The 13,824-nt window shown below is 42.8% G+C and overlaps 1 protein-coding gene across 7 annotated transcripts in view; it reads left to right on the top strand.

The window, feature by feature from the left end:
- Window positions 1–13,824, top strand: part of TLE1 (TLE family member 1, transcriptional corepressor) — a 108,227-nt gene that overhangs the window by 46,046 nt on the left and 48,357 nt on the right. For all 7 annotated transcript variants that reach the window (XM_050761988.1, XM_050761986.1, XM_050761989.1 and 4 more), the window contains exons 7-8: window positions 9,682–9,886; window positions 10,619–10,635. In XM_050761988.1, coding sequence (XP_050617945.1) covers window positions 9,682–9,886; window positions 10,619–10,635 — 222 coding nt within the window. The remainder of the gene's footprint in view (window positions 1–9,681; window positions 9,887–10,618; window positions 10,636–13,824) is intronic.

Here is a 13,824-nt window from a genome sequence, read left to right as displayed (position 1 = left end):
TTGTCATAGCCTTAATGGCCTTCCGGGGAAATGGGATGAGCAAGGCAGTGGTCGTGCAGGAAGAGTTGGCCTGTGTGGATTAGCTGAAATGGAGAAAGAATAAAGACAGGCCAGGCATGGTGGCTCACGCCTATAATCCCAGCACTTTGGGAGGCTGAGGTGGGCGGATCACCTGAGGTTGGGAGTTCTAGACCAGCCTGACCAACATGGGGAAACCCCGTCTCTACTAAAAAGACAAAATTAACCTGGCCTGGTGGCACATGCCTGTAATCCCAGCTACTCGGGAGGCTGAGGCAGGAGAATCGCTTGAACCCAGGAGGCAGAGGTTGCGGTGAGCCGAGATAGCGCCACTGCACTCCAGCCTGGGCAACAAGAGCGAAACTCCGTCTCAAAACAACAACAACAACAACAACAAACACCCCACCAAGTACCAAGTACCATTTTAGCAAATTTCAAGTATACAATACAGTATTATTAACTATAGTCTCCGTGCTGTACCTTGGAAATCCAGATCTTCTTTATCTTGGGTAACTGAAACCTTGCACCCTTTGACCAACCTCTCCTCATTTTCCCCTACCCCTCCAGGCAGCCACCATTCTACTCTCTGCTTCTGTGAGTTGTACTCTTAGATTCCACATAGTAGGGAGATTATGCGTTATTTGTCTTTCTGAATCTGCCTATTTTGCTTAGCCTACTGTCCTGCAGATTTACCCATGTTGTCACAAGTGGTAGGATTTTCTTCTTTTTCAAGGCTGAATGGTATTCCATTGTGTTTGTATGTACCACATTTTCTTTATCTGTTCATCCATCAACAGACATTTGGGTTGTTTGATTATCTTGGCTCTCGTGAATAGCGCTGCAGTGGTCATGGAGTGCAGATGTATGGTATACTGATTTCATTCTCTTTCTCTTTCTCTCTCTCTCTCTGTCTGATTTCATTCTCTCTCTCTCTCTCTCTGTCTCTGATATACTGATTTCATTCTCTCTCTCTCTCTTTCTTTCTTTCTAGATGGAGAATCACTCTGTCACCCAGGCTGGAGTGCAGTGGCACTGTGTCGGCTCACTGCAACCTCCATCTCCTGGGTTCAAGCAATTCTCCTGCCTCAGCCTCCTGAGTAGCTGGGATTATAGGCGCCCACCACATCTGGCTAATTTTTTTTTTTTTTTTTTTTTTTTCAGTAGAGACGTGGTTTCACCATGTTGGCCAGGCTGGTCTCGAACTCCTGACCTCAGATGATCCACCCGCCTTGGCCTCCCAAAGTGCTGGGATTGCAGGTGTAAGCCACCGCACATAGATCCTGATTTCATTTTCTTTAGATATATACCCAGAAGTGGGATTGCTGGATCATGTACAGATTGAGCAGCCCTAATTCTAATTCTCAGCCAGTAAGAATATTGCAAATATTTAAAAATCTGAAAAAAAGCCAGAATCCAAACATTGCTGGTCCCAAGCACTTCAGAAAAGGGATACTTAACCTTTTTGAGAAAGTAGTTCTATTTTTAACTTTTTAAGAAACTTCTATACTGTTGTTTTCTATCAGGACTGTACCAGTTTACATTCTAAGAACAGTGTACAAGGGTTACCTTTTCTCCACACCGTCACTAACACATATCTTGTCTTCTGTTACCTGCCATCTCAATGGGTTTGAGGTGATATTTCTTTCTTTTTTTTTTTTTTTTTTTTTTTTTTTTTTTGGAGATGAAGCTTTGCTCTTGTTGCCCAGGCTGGAGTGCAATGGCGTGATCTCTGCTCACTGCAACCTCCGCCTCCCAGGTTCAAGCGATTCTCCTGCCTCAGCCTCCTGAGTAGCTGGGATTGCAGGCATGTGCCACCACGCCCAGCTAATTTTGTATTTTTCACAGACACTGGGTTTCTCCATGTTAGTTGGGCTGGTCTGGAACTCCCCACCTTAGGTGATCTGCCCACCTCGGCCTCCCAAAGTGCTGGGGTTACAGGCGTGAGCCACTACGCCCAGCCTGAGGTGATATTTCATTGTGGCTCTGATTTGCATTTCCTTCATGATTAATTATATTGAGCATTTTTTCGTTTATCTGTTGGCCATTTGTATGTCTTCTTTGAAAAATGTCTGTTTAGGAGGTCCTTTGCCCATTTTTAAATTAGGATACTTATTTTTTTATTTTCGTACTATTGAGTTTTTTGGATGTTAACCTCTTATTTGAGAGATGGTTTGCAAATATTTTCTCCCATTCCTTAGGTTGCCCATGCATCCTTTTCTGTGTGCTCCTGCATTGAGATGGGGCCTTTAATGGATTGTTACTTTAGTTTTTATTATTGTCTTCGAGTGGCTGGAGAATTCTTGGCCCTGTAAGCAGTTTCTCCCAGTTTATCACCCTTGCCCCTCTTTACGTGAGAGGCCATTCACATAATGGGAGGTATTGCGATAACTCCTGCAGTAGCGTCCTTGATGTTTTCTGCTGCCAGACGGCTCTTGCCCACTTGTTTATGTAGCATACCAGTTTTCTTCTTCTTTCTTTCTTTATTTTTGCTGTCTCCCAAGATAGGATTTGAGTGTTTTAAAGAACAGGAAAATAGCAGAAATCAAGGAAGAGTGATTTGGAGAGAACTGTCAACAAACACTCCTTTTCACGTTTTTTTCCCCTTTAAAAAAAGTGTTTAAATACCGAGTGCTATAAATGCCACTTACTGTCACTCTTAGCATCAGAGGTGCCATTTAGGGGCATGGTTTTAGTTTGGGTTGGGTTAAGTCTGTGATTTTTATGACATAGTTTTTCTTAGGGTTATAAGCAGGTGAAGTTTCAGAAATTAAAGTTGATTCCATGGTTGGTGGTAAGGAGCTTAGGATCCGGTGAGGAGAAGGTGGGCATTGGCCTGTGTTTTCATACTGGGTGTCCTTCCCAGTTGTTAGAGGCTACAACAACATGGTGATAAGCCATGTGCTGTGACTGTGTGTAGAAACTATACCATTACAATAATACTCTGAATGTAAACAGCAAAGTCAGTTTCATTATAGTAATATAATTGACCCAAGCTGCACTAAGTAAAATGTGAATTAAAATTCTCAATGCGTGGCTGTTGTTTGACATGGATGAGATGGCTTTATTCCTTGTGGGTTTTCAGTATCATTAACTCAGGGTTTGGCATTTGTTTTATTTGTCTCACTCTCAGCCTATTCAAATGATTTTAGTTAGAGCAAGTGCATTGATCTCTTTATCCCCAAATCTGAACATTTGTCATTCCCTTTAGGGCCGCAGATCACCAGTATGTAAAATTTCCCAGTGTAGTCCTTTCTCAAATTGCTTTGTAAAATACAAGGACTTTTTTTTTTTTTTTTTTGAGACGGAGTCTTGCTCTGTCACCCAGGCTGGAGTGCAGTGGCGCAATCTCGGCTCACTGCAAGCTCCGCCTCCTAGGTTTATGCCATTCTCCTGCCTCAGCCTCCCGAGTAGCTGGGACTACAGGCGCCCACCACCTCGCCTGGCTAGTTTTTTGTATTTTTAGTAGAGACGGGGTTTCACCATGTTAGCCGGGATGGTCTCGATCTCCTGACCTCGTGATCCGCCCGCCTCGGCCTCCCAAAGTGCTGGGATTACAGGCTTGAGCCACCGCGCCCGGCCTTTTTTTTTTTCTTTAATTTTTGAAATCGTTAGTGGAATCAGCTTAAGAAAGCAGATGTTCATTTTTTTCTGTTATGACAGGGTACTCAGATGGCGATGAAGGGACAGTGAATGTGATTGAATGTTGAATAGTATTTTTATTTTTTAAACAAGAATTTGGCAAGTCACTTAGCATACAAGAGCATGAATTCTCATTAATGGCACAGAATCTCAGCTTAGGTCTAAATTCAAGTTAGTGAACCTTAGCACTGTTGACATTTTGGGCAGGATAATTCTCTGTGGTGGGGGCTGTCCTGTGCATTGTAGGACGTTCACAGCATCCTTGGCCTTCACCCACTAGATGCACCAGTAGCATCCTTTTCCCTTCCCCGCAGTGACCTCCACACACGGCCACCTGTCCCTGAAGCAGGGAGGGGAGGGGTGTCAAAATTGGTTCTGCTTGAGAACCAGTGGTCTAGAATCATAGCCTGAGAAACCAGCTATATTGCTAGAAACTGTCATTGATTATCAAAAATGCTTTTTCTCGGCTGGGCTTGGTTGTTCATGCCTGTAATCCCAGCACTTTGGGAGGCCGAGGTGGGTGGATCACTCGAAGCCAGGAGTTCGAGACCAGCCTGGCCAACATGGCAAAACCCCATCTCTACTAAAAATACAAAAATTAGCTGGGTTTGGTGGTGCTTACCTGTAATCCCAGCTACTACGGAGGCTGAGGCACAAGAATAGCTTGAACCCAGGAGGCGGAGGTTGCAATGAGCCAAGATTACACCACTATACTCCAGCCTGGGCGACAGAGTGAGACTGTCTCAAAAAAAAAACAAAACAAAACAAAACAAAACCTTTTTCTAATCACTTTACAAACTTTTGCATGTGTGTTCTACGTTGTATAAATCTACAAGCATTTTGACTTTTAAACAAATTTCCTAATTACTATAAACTAATGCTTAGAAGAATAAATTTCCTCATCCTTCCTGTCTTGTTGAAAAAAACATCTTGCAGTTTTCCAAATGATAGGGGCAGGTTTTGGTTAGAGAGGACAGATGCAGGCCAGCTATGGTAGCTTACGCTTGTAATCCAGCACTTTGGAAGGCCAAGGCAGGAGGATTGCTTGAAGCCAGGAGTTCTAGACCAGCCTGGGCAACATGGTGAGACCCCATCTCTATAAAAAAATTAGCCAAGCTGTGGCCAGGGCACAGTGGCCCACACCTGTAATCCCAGCACTTTGGGAGGCTGAGGAGGGAGGATTGCTTGAAAACAGGAGTTCCAGACCAGCCTGGGCAACATGGTGAGACCCCATCTCTATAAAAAAATTAGCCAAGTGTAGTGGTGCACACTTGTAGTCCCAGCTAAGTATGTACTTAGGAAGCTGAGGTGGGAGGATTGCTTGAGCCCAGGCATTTGAGCTGCAGTGAGCCATAATTGTGCTGCTGCACTCCAGCCTGAGTGACAGAGTGAGACTTTGCCTAAAAAAACATGCATGTATCGGCTGGGTGTGGTGGCGCACGCTTGTAATCTCAGCACTTTAGGGGGCCGAAGTGGGCGGATCACTTGAGGTCAGGAGTTCCAGATCAGCCTGGCCAATGTGGTGAAACCTCATCTCTACTAAAAATACAAAAATTAGCTGGGCGTGGTGGTGCGTACCTGGAATCCCAGGTACTTGTGTGGCTGAGGCAGGAGAATTGCTTGAGCCCAGAAGGAGGAGATTGTAGGGAGCTGAGATTTCGCCACTGTACTCCAGCCTGGGCGACAGTGAAGACTCTGTCCAAAAAAAAAAAAAAAAAAAAAAAAGTGTGCATAAATTCTCCTGATTGGCAGAGCTATTGGGTTTTGGCTGTATAGTAATATCAGTATCACTTTTTCCTAAAATATGTTCAAGTAGCATCCATGCTTTTTCCTTTTGTTGAAGGCGGTAAGTACCAGTGTCTCAGGTAAGCCTTGTTGAGAGCAAATGGGCGTCCAAAGACAGATGGGACCGAGGAGGGGCTGTCCTTTTGGAGATAGCTGCTTTACTCTTGTAGATTTGGCCCCTCTACTCATTCAAATAAATATTTTATCTTAGAAATGATACTTTGCATTTATAATGTTAAGAATCTACTTCTGAGAAAAGCCAGAGCCACCACTGTTAGGCTTGATTGTTCTTGACATACTTCTTTGGAAGAGAGCTGGGGGCAAGGGATAGCATCCTTTTGAAGATATATGACAGGCATTGAGAAGAGGGGACAGGAGATGGTACTCATGCAGTCTAAGCATAAACTCCCCCCGTCACTGCCATTAGGCCTGTTGGTGAGGGTGGATTTGTCTCTGGGTACGTAGTATGGCACGTTCTCAAGAGCATCTGGTAATTGAGCAGCGGGGGAAATGCGAAGTCTTCAGTAGAGAACGACTTTGCCCCCTTTCTTATTCTTGAGAACATGACTGAGCTGCTGGGGTTACACGAGAAATGTTGTCCTAGGAAACAAAAGGGTTGTAGCCCTCATTCTGCCTCTGAGCCCCGTAGCAAGCCTGTTGGCTTTGAGCCAGTTATCATCTGTGAAATGGGAACCATGATACCTACCCTCACTGCCTCAGATGTGTTCTAAGCTTGTGCCAGACGATGGACACTTAAATATTATCTAGGAGCACTGCCCTGCAGAAACAAGAAGTTGAATATGAAGTGGAATGTCCACATTTCCTAGAATCACGACATCTTCAGCAGTTGTGATCCATTTGATTGTTACTTAGTACTCCTTTCAATTTGATAGGATTTTGCTTAAAAAAAAAAAAAAAAAAAAAAAAAAGCAGCTTTCATTGTAGCCAAGCAATGGATAGAAGAACCCAGTTACCTCTAATAATAGACAGTGAGCTGTTCGTTCAGGGGACCTAGAAGGTCAGATTAGGGTAGAGGTGGAAGTTACCCATGGCCAGTTAGGCTGTTGAATGTTGCTGTTGCTATATATTAGTCAAACTGTTGGGTTTAACCACAAAGGTTTACTTCACAGCTGTGGCAAAGCCCCATTATGTAAGCCAACACCTCTTCACAGTAAGATATCAGAATCTGCTCCCAGTTTTTTTTTTTTTTTTTTGGAGAATGAGTCTCACTCTTGTCACCCAGGCTAGAGTGCAGTGGCATGATCTCAGCTCACTACAGCCTCCGCCTTCCAGGTTCAAGTGATTCTCCCACCTCAGCCTTTCGGGTAGCTGGGATTACAGGCATGCACCACCACGCCCAGCTAATTTGTATATTTTTAGTAGAGACAGGGTTTCACCATGTTGGTCAGGCTGGTCTCAAACTCCTGACCTCAAGTGATCCACCTGTCTCAGCTTCCTAAAGCGCTGGGATTACAGGCATGATCCACCTTCCCCAGTTCATCTTTCTGAAAGCTAGCTTGGATTTTGGGAGGGGAAATCTTTTTTTTTTTTTTTTTTTTTTTTTTTTTTTTGGGATGGAGTCTCATTCTGTCATCCAGGCTGGAGTGCAGTGGTGTGATCTCAGCTGACTGCAACCTCTGCCACTTGGGTTCAAGCGATTCTCCTGCCTCAGCCTCCCTAGTACCTGGAATTACAGGCATCCGCCACCACGCCTGGCTAATTTTTGTGTTTTTAGTAAAGACAGGGTTTCAGCATCTTGGCCAGGCTGGTCTTGAGCTCCTGACCTTGTGATCCACCCGCCTTGGGCTCCCAAAGTATTGAGATTACAGGGGTGAGCCACTGTGCCTAGCCAGAAATCTTTACTTTCTTAGTATCTAAATATTACCGGCGTATGTTTGGTCTGACGTAAGAATCCCAGCTCTGAAGTCATCTTCTGGTGACTGCATTCTAGATTTTTAGGGGAGTAGGGGGAGCAGGGAGAAGGGTGAGAGGGTGGCGTCCTCCACCCTGTGGTTAGATTCCTTCCCCTCAGCTTAGTCTCTCTCATCTTCTTTTAATTAGTGCCGTGCTTAATTACCCGCTGCACTTGCTTGTGTATGCATCATTGCATTTCTCCCCCAGAAGCCGGACATAGCTCTTACTCTCCAAGTAATGATAGTAATTGCTGGTAGGGCAGACCTGTTCCTCATCCTTCTCCAAGCACATTTCTTATGGCAGGTGTCTAGTTCCTAATTAAGTGCTAATGAGCATGCCTGGTGGACTGTGATGCCACTGCAAGCTTCTTCAGTTTTATGTCTCACTATTGCCAAGCTCTTAAAAGGTGACAGAGCAAGAATTAGTGTCTTTGGAATGACAGGAAGGTGATTTTATGCATAAAGAAATTGTTATTATGATCTCAAATGGTGAATGAGTAGTTTATACTTTCCAAGAATGCTATGAATGCTGCCTGTTCTGACCTCACCCCCTTTCCCATTTTGCTTCTAATTAGAACTATGCTCTCTTTGAACAGAATGAAAGTTTATAAAGATGGTTGGCTGGCTCTTAGATGTTTTTATTTATTTATTTTAAAATAGAGATGGAATTTCCCCATGTCGCCCAGGCCAGTCTCAAACTCTTGGGCTACAGTAATCTTCCTGCCTTGGCCTCCAAAGTGTTGGGATTGTAGGAATATAGTGAGCCACCGTGCCTGACCCTAAACGTTTTTAGAAAGATTGGAGTGCTGGAAAATTCATTGTAAAATTTCCACAGACACTGATTTCTGGCTTTACGATGGTGTTTTCTCTAACTTTTGGGGTTGGGAAGTGTGTTTGGGATTCCGTTAAAAGTCAGTGGGCTGGGTAGAAATGACTGAAGATCTGGCATGAAGATTTAATATATTCAGTGCACGCAAGGGGATAATAAATAAAATGAGTAATTGAGTCCCAGGGAAGTGAGCACAAATCAGAATCTGGAGAATTTTCTAACATTACACCTTAGAAATTGAGCCTTAATCGTTTTTACTGCCTCATCAAAAATAAGTTTTATGTTGGACAGCTGAAATGTGGTCAGATTCATGGTGCAGGGGCCATTTCTTGGATACTTTTTCATTTCATACAATGTGCTTTTAAATATAATGTGTAAGAGCAATGCTACTGTGTAATGAGAACTGACTTAGAACTTCTGGAATGGGTTAAACAATGGGGGCAAAGTGCAATCATGGAAAAGGCATTTGGGAACAGGGGCTTGGCTCACTGGCTGGAGTCCCACACATAAGTGCTTTCCTCATCCATGGTCCTACCCATTCTAGGTCTGAGTATTTTCATGAGTCAAGTACAAAGAGTGGGTTTGAGGCGTGGAGCTTGGTAGGAAGGAAAGCATATACAAAGTTTCGTCTCTAATGTTTCTTCCAGTGGCCACAAGCCTGGCTCCCCGAGATGTCTCCTGTCTGTGGCCTTATGGTAAACAGCAGCTGTAAGAGTTGCTTCTCTACTGACTGCAGTCCCCTCCCACCTAGGGAGAGAGTTTCAGCAATTTACTGAATGCCTTTGAGACTTTGTTCCTTCTGGGAAATGGGAATTGCAATACTTCCTCACAGGACTGAGAGGGCTTGATGGAATAAGGGGGCACAAGTGCCTGGGTGGTGCATGAGACACCCATCTTTCCAAATTCTGTTCGTTAGTGATAGTGTTTTGGTTTGTCTCATCATACTACTGTGGTAAGTCAATGCAAGGACGTAGGGTGGAATGGAGTTACCTGGTGACAGGTTGAGAGTATGGCTACTATATTGTAGGATGCATCCCCACCCCCATTTTAAACTCTCCAAAAACAGCATGAGTCTGAAAATCCGTGGCATCTTAGATTCAGTGACGTGCTGGATCTCCTCCCTGGAGGCGCATAGAGACAAAAAACTAGCTCCTGTTTACTTACTGATGTAGCCAGCCTTGCTTAATAATAAACAGCTCCTGTCTTGGGGTGAGTGATACCAGAAAGTGACAGTGTAGTTGTAAGGATTATATTTTGGGAAGGTGGGAGAGGTCATTGAGCAGGTGAAAGCTTTTGATGAACTGAAAGCACTAACCGCATTTTTTTCCCCTTTCCTCCCTCTCTTTCTTGGCTCCCTTTGTGTGTTTGTTGAACCTCCTGTTCTGTTTCCTCCTTCCCCTCCTGTCATGTCTGTTTTTCCCTGGATGCCGCCTCCATCGCCATCACTGTCACCACTACCTCCTCCTCCTCCTTTTTCTCTCTCACCACCACCAACAGCAGCAGCAGTTGCAAGCTCAGCATCTTTCTCATGGCCACGGACCCCCAGTTCCCCTTACGCCTCACCCTTCGGGACTTCAGCCTCCTGGAATCCCGCCCCTCGGGGGCAGTGCCGGCCTTCTTGCGCTGTCTAGTGCTCTGAGTGGGCAGTCTCACTTGGCAATAAAAGATGACAAGAAGCACCACGATGCAGAGCACCACAGAGGTGAGAGGCCGGGCAAGCCAGATTAGGACTTTGTCCTCATACTCTTACAGTGCTGCAAAGTTGTGTGCATCGCTAAAGAGAGCCCCAACCTATACAGAGAGCAAACAATGAGATAAGAGGAACTGTCGCAAAGCTTTCCACTGAAACACAGGTCACCCTGGAAGTTTGCAGGGTTTGCTGTGGGCATCTGTAGATGTCTCGATCTCGTTAGATTGCAGGCATCTTGACATCTTGGCAACTGCCTAGTTAATGCCAGTGGCCTGTACCATATTATGGAAAACTGTTAACTGCTTAATTGGGTAATTTTCAAAGAAAGTAATGTTGTTAAATGGGGCGAAATAAGAAGTTAAATTTGAAAGTGAATGTGTTCAAATGAAAGGTTTGATAATTGCATCTGTTACTACTTAGTTTCATAGGCTTTAATTCTAGTATGCATTAAATATTGGGCAAAATTGCACTTGACTAATTTTTTGAAGAAAAGTAATTTATTCTGTCAAGAAATAAAAAAATAGGCTTTGTGTATGGTTAAACTGTAAATCTTATGTTTACAAAATACTGTAATTTTCAGGAAATCACTGTATTAGGAATGTGCAATGACTTATATAAATAAAAGCCATTTTTAAAACTGTTTGGGGCTTGTGTTCTAATTATTCCCCCCTTTTTTTTATTTCTGTTCTTGCCTCTGTGTCTGAACGGGCATGTCTGTGCGTTTCTTGGTAACCTCGGGAGCAGACAGAGAGCCGGGCACAGTAAGTACTCAAACGCCTGCTGCACACGCACACATATGCACATACTGTCCCCTTCTGACAACACTTCTCTACACGGGCACAGACAGACACGCACACTCTCCCTGTCTCTTTCAGTGACCTGGCTTTTTTCTTCTACTTTTTCTTCCTTTAAAATTTCTTTTTCTTACATGACTGTTTGCTCTGCTCTTGTCTTTTTATAAAACTTGCATCAGACAAGAGGGGCATAATTTGGAGGCAACATTGTTTGCTGTGATTACTTACTTGGAAATATACTTTGATCTATGTATGCCTCCGCCTCACTGTAAAAGTGTTAATGGTTGCATTCTAAGTCTGGGGTTGGCTGTAGTTTAAAAGAATATTCATTTTTATATCTTAAATCAGTTTTAGAGGCAAGAGATCACAATCCCTTTGTGAAGTTGTTTAGTAATATACTATTTCTACCTAAACCAGTCATTATCCTCTGCGAATGCATTTTAGTTGCTAGGTTTCCATATCTTGTTTTCTTTGCATAATTGCCCTTGGAATGTGAACTTGATCTTACATCTATTTTAGACATAAGAACTGAGCGTACCAGTAAGCTCTTAAAAAGAAGGAAATTCAGCGGACAGGGCTGTGTGCATAGAGAGTTCGTGTTTTCACCAGTCTAAGTCACACTCATTTTTCATGCGCATGTGTGATCCGTACATGCATCTGCCAGTTAGCTCTGGGGAGACCCGTACTTAAAGTGCGCCTCAAATGTTGTGTAGCAAATAGAGAGAATTCGGCCCCTTTTCAGCTGGGATATCCTGCAGGTTTTGCCTCCTTTCCTTCTTTGTGAACACAGCAGTATTTTGACCGTGTTTAATATGGTAAAAAAAAAAAAAAAAAAATGGGATACTGAACATTTAAATAATTCTGATAACTTTTTTGGTCTAAGTTTTGGGGGAAAGATAAAAGTTCAGGGTTTTTTTTTTTTTTCTTTTCTTTTTTTAAACTCTGTTCTGTGTAGAATAGTAGCTACTTTAAAAATTGTCTTTGAGACAGATCTTGGTATATTTCATGTATCTGGATGTGTTTGGAGGAGTGGGGAATGGTTGAAGGAAAGGGTAGCTAGTTTTAAAGTTCTTGTCCTACAAGTTTCTCCGGAAAATGTTGGGAGGGGATGGGGGGACAAAAAGTTATAGGTAGGAAATAAAATATTCTACACACAAAGTACAGATAAGTAAACTGGCTCTGGTTTATGGAGGAAGCCTTATTGTTTTGCCATTCCAGGGTTCCTAAGATAGCCTTTTTTTTTTTTTGAGATGGAATATCGCTCTGTCACCCAGGCTGGAGTGCAGTAGCACTATCTCAGCTCACTGCAACCTCCGCCTCCTGGGTTCAAGCGATTTTTCCGCCTCAGCTGGGATTACAGGCATGTGCCACCACACCCAGCTAATTTTGTCTTTTTAGTAGAGACGGAGTTTCCCCATGTTGGTAAGGCTGATCTGGAACTCCCGACCTCAGGTGATCCGCCCGCCTCAGCCTCCCAAAGTGCTGGGATTGCAGGCTTGAATCACCATGCCCAGCGAGATAGTCATCTTTTATGTCTGTTCAGTAGAGTATCAGATTTAAAAACCTAACCCTGGATGAAATCACAGAAGAAATTTGCGGAGAGCCCATGCCCTTTAGGCTGTTATGTGTTTTAAATCTAGTGAACTTATTCTGGCTTTGGGACTTCAGTTTAACATGTTTTCCTCGGTCCTCCTGTTTCACCTTAAATGGCTGTGTTCATTGAGTGCATACCATATACGTAAGGCACTATGGGACACGTATCTGTAATTCGGGGTATGTAGACACGCAGCAAAGCCCTTGCCCAGAGAACTGAGGAGGAGGGAGTGACACAGTTACCAAAAGACGCAAGACTGGAGAGAGGTTCAGCAAAAGTTCTGTAACTCACTGGTATCGGAATTGTGGAAGTGGTGCCACGTGGTATGTGCCTCTCTGAAATGCCAGGGCTGTGAATAGGCAGAGGTTTGTATGCTTAAGCTAGTAGAGATGTATGTTATACCTCTGTGTCTTTCTGAATTTCCGAATGTGTCTGATAACCTCTTGTTGGTATTTTTGACTGAAAAAATATATGCGAGTGCTTAATGCATGGGTTCATTGGAGTGGCTGGAGGGAGGCTTTTTGGTTGTCCCCTTCAAGAAGTATGAAGCAGTTCTTGAGTTTCAGGCAATTGTGGGTTATTTTTAAGTCTGTAAGTTAGGGTTAGCAGTCAACCAACTTTCTAGTTCAAGTGTGGATTTACGTGTTTTGGGCATGTGTCCTTTTTTATATCAAATTTTTGACAAGTTCTAATCATTTCAATGAATATTTTCAGAACAAGTATATATGCTGTGTTTCCTGCCTAATGACTACAGAAAACTGTTGGGCAATGATGATTAAAATGGGAAAACTACACTAATTGTAACCTCAACATTTAATTCAGTCCATAGAGAGGCATTAAATTGTTCACTGTCCACATAAGTGGGATTTTGCTACAGTTATGTAAAATTAAATAGCTCTTCAAACTTTGTATAAAAATGAGTATGAAAAGCAGTGGATAATGAGATGATGCATACTATTAGTGCCTAAAATGTTATAGTACTTATCTATTTAATAAAGTGGTTTGAATCAGAAAGTCTAATTTTACTTGGCAGATCAAGTCAGCCAATTGCTGTTTGCTGCTGTTTTTTAATCCAGTGAAAGGTTAAGGGCAGTTGCTACAGGCCAGTGATTTTCAAAGCCTTATGGCCTCATGATCTTGATACCCTTGAAATAAAATTATTGAGGACCCTGAATAACTTTTTATCTGGGTTATATTTTGATATTTACTGGGTTAATATTTTGATTTTCAATATTTACTGGGTAAGAAATAATAAAAAAAATTAAATCACCTAAACAGATGAAGAGCTACTTAATTTAAATTGTATTAATACAAATAACATTATTAGTGAAAAATAACTTTTCCGAAACAAAAAAGAATTATAGTGGGAAGAGTGGCATTGTTAGGTATGTCTACAACTGTCTTGAATGTCCTGTTATTTATTTAGTTTTAAAGAGGACAGCTGGATTCTTCTGCATTTGCTCTTTTGTGGTATTTAGTTGAAGTTTAGGAAGAAAATCTGCCCTCATAGATTTTCGAGGGTCTCTGGGACCCTTAAGGGATCCTTGGACCAAAGTCTAAGA

This window comes from Macaca thibetana, chromosome 15 (genome assembly GCF_024542745.1).
Source record: "Macaca thibetana thibetana isolate TM-01 chromosome 15, ASM2454274v1, whole genome shotgun sequence".
Lineage (NCBI taxonomy): Eukaryota > Metazoa > Chordata > Mammalia > Primates > Cercopithecidae > Macaca > Macaca thibetana.
Note: the sequence above shows the minus strand (reverse complement) of the source record. Positions and strands in the feature narration are given on the sequence as shown.